The sequence below is a fragment of the Lycium barbarum genome, chromosome 6 (genome assembly GCF_019175385.1).
Source record: "Lycium barbarum isolate Lr01 chromosome 6, ASM1917538v2, whole genome shotgun sequence".
In the NCBI taxonomy this organism is placed as follows: Eukaryota; Viridiplantae; Streptophyta; class Magnoliopsida; order Solanales; family Solanaceae; genus Lycium; species Lycium barbarum.
The window spans coordinates 134,367,650-134,379,757 of record NC_083342.1 but is presented as its reverse complement, the minus strand read 5'-3'; the positions used below and the strand labels follow the sequence as shown (position 1 = coordinate 134,379,757).

The window sequence follows — 12,108 nt, the reverse complement described above, 5'->3', positions numbered from 1 at the left end:
CATATGAGAACCAAACATATGGATGTTTGGGGAGAGCAAACGGGTTCAAATGTGGGGGGGATTCAAATGACGATAGACCCACGAACTGGTAGAAATTTTAAGTATGACAAGAAAAAAGAACGCGTAGAAGTAGCTAAAATGGTAGCTTATGATTGTTTACCATTTTCCTTTCCCTCGGGTTTAGGGTTTGTTACTTACATTCAACGTTGTTATAACCCGTTATTTGAGGGTATTCCTAGAAGTACTTGTAGAGCCGATGTTATAGATTTGTTTAAAAAATATAGATTTTATTTGCGTCATGTATTTAATTCTTTAAATTGTAATGTTTGTCTTACCGCTGATTTGGGTCTTAGTATTAACCATTTAGATTTCTTTGCTATTACATGTCATTGGGTTGATGACAACTGGGTTATGCAAAAAAGAATTATAGCTTTTTTATACGACGAAGGAAAAGGTCGTCACGATGGAAAATTTTTAGCCGATTCAATGTCTACTATAATGAGATTTTTTAACATTTATAGAAAAACACTTTGTATTGCTTTAGATAATGCTTCTAATAATACAAAGGCAATTGGTCTTTTAAAAAGAGAAATAAACCCTCCTCTAAGAAATATTTTTCATGTAAGATGTAGTTGTCACATTTTAAATTTAATTGTTAAAGATGGTCTTATGCATTTTGATGATTCTGTTCAAAAAGTTAGAAATGCTGTTGCGTTTCTTTTTTGTAATGCTAATAGGGGAAGAATTAGAGATTTTAAGAATGCTTGTGTGGAAAATAACCTTAGACCTAGGAAAATTCAAGTAGAAATTGAGACTAGGTGGAACTACACTTACATTATGCTACAACAAGCATATGAGTATAGGATTCCCATACAACAAGTTCACAACAAATATAATATTGATAGTGAGGATTGGTTAACTTATAGACATTGGGAAGATGTTAAAGAATGTATTGAACTCTTAGAAATTTTTTATAATGCAACTCTTGCTTTTTCTAGACAATTCTATCCCACGGTAACCGGAATTTTAGCCTACTTAGCGGAAATAGCTAGAGTTTTACAAGAGTATAAATATAAACCCGATTATCAAGTGGCTATTTTTGAAATGATAATCAAATTTAAGAAGTATTTTTTTCCCATCCCAACTTTATTTATATTGGGTTCTCTTTTAAATCCTTGTTTAAAAGTGTCTTATACTAAAAATTTGGTTAGTCAAATTTATACATTTTTAGAAATTGAAGAGGGAGTTCAACCATCTTTAGTTGAAGCCGATCTCGCTATTGATGATGAGTTTAGAAGAGTTTTTACTCATTATTCTAGTTTGGAAGAACGTGCTACACCAGTTGCTCCACGCCCTACTACTTCTCATAGTAGCAAAAAGGGCTTGTCGGGTTTAAAAGTTTTACATTCACAGCCTATATCTTCTTCTACTGCAAACTTTGATGAATTTAACTTTTATTTGATGCAGCCAAATGTGGATATCAGCCAACTGGATGAGGTGGACGTCTTAGCATGGTGGAAGAAGTACAAGGCAAGCTATCCGATACTTTCAAGAATGGCTCGAGATATCCTTACGGTTCAAGTATCAACCGTGGCTTCGGAGAGCGCATTTAGCCAAGGAAGACAGCAAATTGGAGACCATAGACATTCATTATCCGGCTTTAGCTTGCAAGTACTAGTGTGCATTCGAGATTGGATTAGATCGGAGCGACGCAACCAAAACTCAGAAGCGGAGCAAGGCGAAGACGAAGAAATTGAAGATTTGATAGCTAGTGGACCGGACCAAATGGAAGACTTTGAAGATATTTCCATGACCGAATATGATGTGGGGGAAATTAACGAAATGGTTCAAAATTGGTGATTTTATTATTCTACTATTTTTGTATAACTCATGTATTATTTGCAAGTTAAAAAAAATACAACTTGCAAATAAATGTTATCCAAGAATGAATAAAATATATGGCTCATTGAGCTTTCTTCTATTTATTTGTGTTTATATTTTTACTTTTATTAAGTTAGGAATATACCTAAAATATACTAAGAATATACTTAAGTTATATAGTATACTTAAACATATATAAGTATATATAGTATATATAGAAAAAATAGTATATATAGTATATAAGTATATATAGAAAAAATAGTATATATAGTATATATAGTATATTCTTAGTATATTTTAAGTATATATAGAAAAAATAGTATATATAGTATATAAGTAAGTATATATAGTATATAGTATATAAGTAAGTATATATAGTATATAGTACATATATACAAGTATATATACTATATATATTAAGTTATACACATATATAAGTAAGTAAGTATACTATATATACTTACTATATATATATATAATAAGTAAGTATATATAGTATATATATTAAGTTATACACATATATAAGTATATATAGTATATAAGTATATATATTATATAAATATATATAGTATATATTGTATATATAGTAGATATGTATATATAGTATATATATTAAGTTATACCTATATATCTATTAAGCTATCCTATATATAGTATATAGTACATATATATAGTATATATATTAAGTTATACATATATATAAGTATATATAGTATATATATTAAGTTATACACATATATAAGTATATATAGTATATAAGTATATATATTATATAAATATATATAGTATATATTGTATATATAGTAGATATGTATATATATTAAGTTATACCTATATATCTATTAAGCTATCCTATATATAGTATATAGTACATATATATAGTATATATATTAAGTTATACATATATTTAGTATATATATTAAGTTATACATATATATAAGTATATATAGTATATATATTAAGTTATACATATATATAAGTATATAGAGTATATAGTACATATATATAAGTACATATAGTATATATATATATATATATATATATATTAAGTTATACATATATATAAGTATATAGTACATATATATAAGTATATGTAAGTTATACATATATATGTGTATGAAAAGCATTATTCTGTATTGCTGACTTGCTGTTAGGCTGTTAGTCAGTAAATATTTAAACTTTAATTATAAAATTGTATAACATATGTAAATATACCTACAATATACAAATAAATACTATAATATATATATATAATACAAAAAAAAAAAAAAAAAATTTAACGAGTCCAAACCGGACCGGTTCCGGTTTGGACCTTCAAACCGGTTAACCGGAACCGGTTAGGCGGTTCCGGTTTTGGAACCGGAACCGGCCGGTTTCCTAACCGGTTACCGGTCCGGTTCCGGTTGGAACCGGTTGACAGGCATAGTCGCCAATAATAAAATGGACTGAAACTTCTGACACACGAACTATCAAATGTGCCGAAGATGTTACAATTAACAACAGTGACGTAATATAGTCGATTTTTTTTTTTTAAAATCTCTTAATAGAGGTAAAATCTGTGTGCACTCACATTTCTCAAACCACACTAAATGAAAATACACGAATATTATTGTTTCTGGTATACGCTTTGTTAATAGTGTATTCAGCGCAGCACATTGTCAAAAATGAAAATGATCGGAGATTCTGACACATGAACTATCAAGTGTTCTTGTGTCAGGAATGTTAGGTTAGTTCTACCCTACTAATAGTGATACAATATACCCGCAGGTCCACTTGATAGAGTTAAAATTTGCGTACATCCACTCTTCTTAGATCCCACAATAACAACATACCCAGTTGGATCTCACAACGTGAGGCCTGGGGAGGGTAAAGTGTACACAGACCTTACCCCCACCTTGGAAGGTAGGGAGGCTGTTTCCGAAAGACCCTCGGCTCAAAAGAAAACAAGGAAAATAAGGGAAAAGAGTCAGATACGGACAAGCAAATCAAAACCATGTGAAAATGAGAAATAGCAAGAGCAACGAAGTCATGATAAAATAACAAAGATAGACAAGACCAACACATAGAAGCAGGATAAAAATACTCCTAATACGAGAAAGGAAACCTCGCGGCCCCCCACTAGCCCTCTACCCTGATACTCGACCTCCACCCCCTCCTATCACCGGTCATGTCCTCGGTAAGCTGGAGTAACGCCATGTCCTGCCGAATCACCTCTCCCCAGGCCTTCTTTGGCCTACCCCTCCCTCTCTTCAGGCCCACCACAGCCATCCTCTCACACCTCCTCACTGGCGCATTAGCGCATCTCCGCTGCACGTGGCCGAACCAGCTCAACCTCTCTTCCCGCATCTTATCCACCACAGGGGCCACACCCACCTTATCCCAAATCACTTCATTCCGAATTCTATCTCTCCTGGTATGCCCGCACATCCATCTAAGCATCCGCATCTCAGCTACCTTCATCTTCTGAACATGCGCTTTTTTAACTGGCCAACATTCCGTCTCATACAACATAACCGGTCTAACCACCCAGCATTCTTCTTAGATCCCACTAAATATGAATATTATTATTGTTGTGTAACAGGGCCGTTGGCATGACAGTTACCGAAACCCGAGCATATTCGAAGCAGCCGCCAATTTTCAAGTTGCTCGAAAAACTTTCTATTTAAGGCCATATTTTCCAGTGGCTCAAAACTCTTTCCATTTACGATCAGATTTTCCGCCTTATATCTTTCTGTATTATTCCAACAAATTATAACGCACTGCTGTTTTTTCGTCAAGTTGTTCAATCAAGCACGGACTCTTCATTTTGAGCAATGAATATTCAAACCCTAACTTGTGAATCTCACATTCCGATAAAAAACCCTAAATTCAATCCGAATTTCCATGTTGATTTCTCTTCAACCCGACTGCGAACATATCGGGTTACACAATTGACCCGAAAATGCAATCACCGCAAGCGAATAATCACTGCTTGCGTAAACCCTAGCCAAGAGATTCCAGTAAAACTAGAAAACTTGAATTTGAATTCATGTAATAGCGAAGAAAAAGATGAAGAACAAGTAGAAGAGGTAACCGTTAGAGAAGAAATTACAGTGGTGAATTCTAATGGTAAAGGTGAATTTTCTGGAAATGAAAGCATTTGGGCACAAATGGTGGAGATTGTTAAGTTTTCAGGGCCGGCAGTTGGGTTGTGGTTATGTGGGCCTTTAATGAGTCTCATTGACACTGCTGTTATTGGTCAAGGAAGTTCCATTGAACTTGCAGCTTTAGGTAGACAACTCTTAAGCTCTCCATGATATATACTCCCTCCGTCCATTTTTACTTGTCAAGCATACTAAAGATGTCTACTTTTACTTGTTCAGTTTATAAAATCAAGAGATAATTTAATATTTCATACCCTTTTTACCCTTATTAGTAATTATTGGGTCGGAAACTTTAAGGAATTGCTAGTAAGTTGCATAAATTTTAAAGTATGTTTGATTTATTTCAATTATTTAGATGAAAAAGGGCAGCCCGGTGCACTAAGCTCTCGCTATGGGCGGGGTCCGGGGAAGGGCCGGACCACAAGGGTCTATTGTACGCAGCCTTACCTTGCATTTCTGCTAGAGGCTGTTTCCACCGCTCGAATCCGTGACCTCCTGGTCACATGGCAACAACTTTACCAGTTACGCCAAGGCTCTCCTTCATTTCAATTATTTAGATGATTTAGAATAATTAGGGGTGATATAGTAACTGTCATTTTATTTATTGCTCCTCAAGGGGTGTGCCAAGTCAAATATTGTAAAAATGGACGGAGGGAGTACGTCTCAATTTTTATGACTCTCTTTGCATTTTTGAATGTCCAAAATATTTTGACAAAATTCCTACCTTTATATATTTTTCATATAAAGTGGGGAGGTTGGATTGTATAATGTTGTTTATGTTTAATGATTTAGCTTGACTTTTGTAATTGGCAGGTCCTGGAACAGTGTTTTGTGATAACACAAGCTATGCTTTTATGTTCCTTTCAATTGCAACTTCAAATTTAGTTGCTACGGCACTTGCCAGGCAGGTATGTTTATTAAAAAATCTTTTAATCTTTTCACTGTAACTGCTTTTAGGAAATATTAGGCATGTTGAACCTGTATATCAATTTATAAAGGGCAGCCCTGTGCGCAAAGCATTCCGCATTAGCAAAGTCGAGGGAAGGGCCGCACCCCAAGGGGTGTGATGTAGACAGCCTAACCTAATGCAAGCATTAGTGGCTGCTTCCACGGCTGGAACACGTGACGTATAGGTCACACGGGGACAACTTTACCATTGCTTCAAGACTGTATATCAATATGTAGTTGTTGGTATTTGCTGTTTACTCTTGCATTTGAGCATCTTGGATTATGGTGCAGGATAAAGATGAAGTGCAACATCAGATATCTATATTGCTCTTCATTGGGTTGGCCTGTGGTGTTGTGATGTTTAGCTTTACAAGAATGTTTGGTGCTTGGGGAATTACTGGTAAGCATCTCATTCCTTTTTTGGTGGTGGATTTATCAATCATTCAATATGCATACTTCAGGATGTCCTCTTCTTCCTTCAGTGGTTGTGTATTTTTTATGAGCAACTGATGGTAAACTTGTCTCATTTTCAGCTTTCACGGGGGCAAAGAATACGGAAATAATAAATGCAGCAAATACTTATGTCCAGGTTATTCTGCTATTGATTATTAGTGCATGTTCTGCTGGACAGTAAGAATTAGAGAAGTCCAATAAAAATTGGATATATTTGTTCTCTTGGTCTTTTAAGAGTCCAAAGACTTTAAAATAACGTAAGATTTGAATGATGTACTGTTTCATACAGCTGTTAGATGACTTAGGTTTGAAGTTCCAGCTGACTAAAATAAGTAATTTATTTCTGGAAAAGGACTAGGAAAAAAGTTGTAGGAGCTGGGAAGTTGTTAGAAAACTGAATGAATTATTACAATTGATTATCTAAACTTTTTATACCAAAGCTTCAAAGTGGGGTCTCATCCGTCCTAGTACAAACTTGTAGATAAAGACGTTCAGTCATTTGTTATACTTTCTGAATTCATATGCTATAGCAGGGATAACAATATTTGGCTGAAATATTTATCGTTCTGGGATGATCAAGTAAAATGCACTTATGCTTGGTTACCTGAGCATGACTTCATCTGAATAGAATATCTTTTGGTGATAGATTCGAGGCTTGGCATGGCCTGCCATGCTTGTTGGTTGGGTTGCCCAAAGTGCAAGGTACCATCTACCTACCTATACTCTAATTTATACTCCATATCATTATGTAATCAGTGTGCTTTGAGATATTTTGTACGTGAAATTAGTTGGCTGAGTGATCTATAGGGTTGTGTAGCAATGTCTTATGTTTCTTCTCCATATTGGCAGCTATGCTTTGACAAGAACCACTAACATATGCACTTAGTTCCTATGACTACAATTTGTCAATGTTCTTTTTCTTGTCTGCACAGTGTCGTGTTTCATGTCGCTGTATCCACAACCAATTGCGGGACAATGCCAAGCACCTAATTTTTTTTCTCACCATATTACATTTTCGTTTTCCTGTTTGTGTTTTCATGATGGATGCAAGTCCTCTACTTCAGGAAGCACTCATTCTGTTCTGTGTTTACATGATTAATTATGTCTGATCAGACTCAGCTAAACTGATTAGTCCACTTTTCTTCTTCATATGAGAAGAGTAGCACTGTTAGTGAATATTAAAACACATACTGAACTCCTAGAAGACGATGAAGGTGAGCACATTTTTTTTTTTAGATAATGAGGATGAAACAATTTTAATAAGCACAATTAGCTTATGACCCTATTGAGATGGGTATAATGAATTTGAGCGTTGTTTGAAAGCAGTGTTTTTAAAATTGAAAGCGCAAAAAAACAGCAAGGTCCAAGCAAAATGCGAGAAATAAAACACACTTCTTTGAAGTGAAGCGCACAATTTACAAAAAATTAGAAAATACCAAGTATATGTGAATTTAGTACAATAATATTTAATTGATAAACAACTAATTTCAGCATCCTATATACAATGATTCTAACATTGGTCCAACTCTTCAAAGTTGAGATTAAGTACCGAGCACTTCTCATTTACATCATTGTGCACATTATTGTTTGAAGCGATGTCATTTAACAACACTGGTTGAAAGACGTTCGAGCATGATTGTCTTTGCTTGCGTTTTGTTTTATAAATTTGTTCCAATGGATTGTATCCCTCCTGACACTATTCTTATGTACTTTAATGAAGTCCTGATGATGAAGCTTCTTAAAGAAGGAAATTACACTTAACATTTAGGAATAGCTGTCAATACTGAAGGTCTTAACGGCTTTCGGCCAGTATTTATATCTTTGGAGAAGTGCATTACTTGGTCAGTCTTTTGAGGTTTAAAGCTGAAAGCTTTTTATGATATGCTGGTGTTGGTTTTTGTGTTAGCATAAGTGCATTGGTCAGTCTGTTTCAGTGTAATAGTATAGTTTTTTGTTTATGGATATACAGTTTAGGCATGAAAGACTCATGGGGACCTTTAAAGGCTTTGGCAGTTGCCACTGCTATTAATGGCATTGGCGACATAGTCCTATGCAGAATCTTTGGATATGGTATTGCTGGAGCAGCTTGGGCAACAATGGTGTCCCAAGTACGCACCTTACCAAGAACCTTTTTCTTCCTCTGAATAAATCGGATCTGCTCTTTAACTCCCCCTCCCCCCCGGATCTCCATTTTCATTCTCCTTATGGTAATATGTAATAGTCCTAGCTTACTAGCAATATTTTAGGTTGTTGCAGCTTATATGATGATTCAAGCCCTGAACAATAAAGGGTATAATGGTTTTGCCTTATCTGTCCCATCAGTGAATGCACTTCTACAAATTTTCATGCTTGCAGCACCTGTGTTCCTAACAATGATGTCAAAGGTTTGTTCGACTCAGCAGCATTTTTATACTGCATGAAAGTAATAACCATGTCATGTATCTGATAGTTTTTGAACTTCAGGTGGCATTCTACTCTTTACTTGTCTACTATGCTACATCAATGGGCACACACTCTGCTGCTGCACATCAGGTCAGTTTATGTGGAGTAATATTTTAGATGTATTTTCTTTTTGCATCTTTCTAGTGACAAGGCTGGAGAAATATTAACATTGACATATTACTTTTCTTATTAGGTCATGCTACAACTATTCTGCTTATTTGCAGTATGGGCTGAGCCTCTCTCTCAAACAGCACAGTCATTTATGCCTGAGTTGTTGTATGGAGTGAACCGGAACTTGTCGAAGGTCATAAGTTAGTTTATGTAAAATTTACAGTTTCCTGCATCTGGTTTCTTACTACCACATCCAAACTTGAAAAGCTATCAAATAAACTTTCCATTATATCTGTATAAACCTCTTCTTTGAGGAAAACTTTGACATCCATGAAATTTGGCCGTGATATCCACGTGCTTGTTTCTATTATATATTGTAGTTCTTGATTCATACCCAAGTCTACCACTTTAGAGCTGTGTTCCATGCATTTTTCCTTAGTAGGATATTCTAAAAGATGAACACTGTGAATCAGGCCCGAATGCTGCTGAAGTCCCTTTTGATCATTGGAGCATCAAATGGATTACTACTGGGATCTGCGGGAGTGTCAATATCATGGTTTTTCCCCAAATTATTTTCACCTGATCCTTTGGTCATACAAGAGGTTAGCTGTGTATTATCTTTGACATTTCTTATCCTATGGCATTGCAATGTACAGATGAAATTCACGATGACACATTTTTTTTGGTCATGAGGATATTAATCCTCTCCACACTCTTTTTAATGAATAGTTTTGCTACTTGGAGCAAACAAACACGATAAAGAAAGAAATACCGCATAAAATAAAGACGATGCAAAGAAGCTATGTTGACCAGTTCCATGTTATACTGGATTAAGATCGTGTAAGCATCATCATCACCGTCATCACTGGATCAGTTATTTCTCTAGTGTTAGTTCTTCCTGTCGTTATTCCCTGCTACCTCTTATAATAGATTAGCCAAACTCAGAAGCTTGAATCTATGAAGTGAAACCCATTTAAAAGCTGTGATAGAAGCTTGTAGGTGGCCCGGTTGACACAAACAGTACACTTGCATCATAGCAGCATAACCAAATGAAGGTGATGGAAAACGATGTATAGGCTGAGTGTTTGCTATACTCTGTGCACTTCTAGTTGGAATATAAGAATCAAATAAAGATTTTATGCCACTGAAAATAGTTTTAATGGGATCTACTGATTGTTCTCACCGCCTGTTGTTGCAGATGCACAAAGTACTGCTCCCGATGTTTCTAGCTCTCTGGGTGTCGCCGTGTGTTCATAGTCTTGAAGGAACCTTGTTGGTATGGTTCCATACTTTCTTCAAAGTATTTGTTGACCATTGTAGATATTTTGGTTGAAATATATAGATGATTTTTATCTGAAAGTCCTGTTTAATTTGTCAACGTCTGCCATAAATTTAAGGAGTATGTTCTGTTTCTTTTGAAAAAAAAAAAATAGAATTTCAAGTTTATTGAGGAGTAAATACTACAGGGTAGGAGGGGCGAACTATGGTTAAGTTTATTTGCCTAGCAAATAGCTTTTTTCCTACTAAAACCAAGTAAATCCTGTCTATCAGCAAATTGATTAATTTAACAAAACAAAGAGAAGTTCTACCCTAACATTAAAGTGATAGCAATCAGAGTGAGTTTATTACATGGAGAAAGCATTGCTGGTTTGAGATTTTTACATGCTGCAAGGACTGAAACAGGGAAATTGATAGAGAGGAAAGAAAAAGAAGGTGGGGTTGGGGTGGATGAGATTTTATTTGCTGTTTATTTAGCATTTTTCTCTATCCAAAGTGTGATAACACATAAGGATGACAGCTCCAGTTTGAGTAGGTACCTTTTCAAATCTTTTTGTAATCTAGATCCAAACTAAGGGAAGAAGAAGAAAAATCGCAATGGTGATGCTTAGGATATCCCATTGGAATTCCTTGGCCTAATTTCAGTTATGCATTTATTTAGGGGCCATTTGGTTACAAGGATGTGTATTAGTTTCTTGGGGAAAAGAGCAGCCACCTTTTCTTTTCTTTTTCTTGTAGACGTTCAACTCCTACTCAATACTAGTATTTCCATCTTGTACATTGTTTAATTTTTTTATTTGGTTATTATAGCGTATCAAGAGACTTAAAATTTATTAGCGTGATTATCTGATTACTTTTTATTTATGTTTGGTTATTATACGATAAGATATTCTTTAATTTTTATTATTCTTATTAAGGTTTTTGAGTCATTATCTCAACTCTCTGATGATCCGATTACTTTTTAGGCTGCAAGAGACTTAAAATTTATTAGCGGATCAATGGCCTCAGTATTCGGTATGGCGTCGCTTCTCGTCATAGTAAGTCATTCCACTTATTTCCAATGAGTCCCCTCATGATTTAGGTGGCAAAATAAGTTTTCTACCCTTGCTCAGGAAGCTAGATCCGTTAATCTTTTTTGTAAGAAAAAGGATACTACTGACCAATAGTTTTTATTTATTTCAAGCAGCTCTTTAGCAGTAAAGGATTTGGTTTGGCAGGATGCTGGTTTGCGCTAGTAGCATTCCAATGGGTAAAGAGCCGGGACAGATTTTCTAGTCTTTGGTAAGAACTGGCTCATGTTGTTTTCCTTTTTATTTTTTAACTTTCTTTTCTTTCCAGACACGATTTTCGATAGCTCTATGGCGGCTCACTTTGGCGGATGGCATACTTTATTTGGAAGACTCAATTCATGATGAGTTAGAAAAGTTGAAAGTTGCGTAGGTTTAATACGCTCAAGACGAAGTGTCCACATAAAAATGAAGTTTTGCGTTAAAGATTCCAATCTACCGCTGGTGCTGCAGTGATCAATCGTCAAGATAAAAAATAATACCGTTGTCAACATCAATTTTTTTTTTCGAGAAACATTTGTCAATATCTAGTTAATTCACCCGCCATGTATCATAACTCAAATGAGTTGACAATTAATTACTATTGACAGGTCCAATAGTCGGAGCACTATGGTAGTAGGTTTGTCAATGTTTGAGAATTTGAAATTCCTGTAAACATTATTAAAGTTTATACATCAAGTCCAGAATTAGCAATCTTGTTATTGATATCACTGACCGTAACGAGCTGTGCAGTAAAATCGTCATTTGACATATAATTACTTTGATGCGTATCATTCGTGTAAGTT

General features: G+C 35.0%; 1 protein-coding gene across 2 annotated transcripts; it reads left to right on the top strand.

Annotated features, from left to right (window-relative positions):
* The first annotated feature begins 4,459 nt into the window (after positions 1-4,459).
* On the top strand, positions 4,460-12,028 carry LOC132599221 (protein DETOXIFICATION 46, chloroplastic-like). Of its 2 annotated transcripts, none has more exons than XM_060312501.1 (14): positions 4,460-5,151; positions 5,838-5,932; positions 6,264-6,372; positions 6,506-6,561; positions 7,072-7,127; positions 8,395-8,533; positions 8,672-8,809; positions 8,889-8,957; positions 9,061-9,171; positions 9,452-9,580; positions 10,177-10,254; positions 11,222-11,293; positions 11,443-11,537; positions 11,595-12,028. In XM_060312501.1, coding segments are annotated over exons 1-14 (1,605 nt in total). In that variant the 5' UTR covers positions 4,460-4,694; the 3' UTR covers positions 11,596-12,028. The 2 variants fall into 2 exon arrangements, with proteins under 2 accessions (XP_060168484.1, XP_060168482.1); XM_060312499.1 differs by having other exon boundaries at positions 4,462-5,151; positions 11,443-11,505.
* The last annotated feature ends 80 nt before the right edge of the window (positions 12,029-12,108 follow it).

Excerpts from the sequence above, each read along its gene's own strand:
- LOC132599221 (XM_060312499.1), top strand. The coding sequence starts at position 4,695 with ATGAATATTCAAACCCTAACTTGTGAATCTCACATTCCGATAAAAAAC. Across the intron at positions 8,810-8,888 it reads TCCTAACAATGATGTCAAAG|GTGGCATTCTACTCTTTACT; the intron begins GTTTGTTCGACT and ends TTTGAACTTCAG. Across the intron at positions 11,506-11,594 it reads CGCTAGTAGCATTCCAATGG|ACACGATTTTCGATAGCTCT; the intron begins GTAAAGAGCCGG and ends TTTTCTTTCCAG.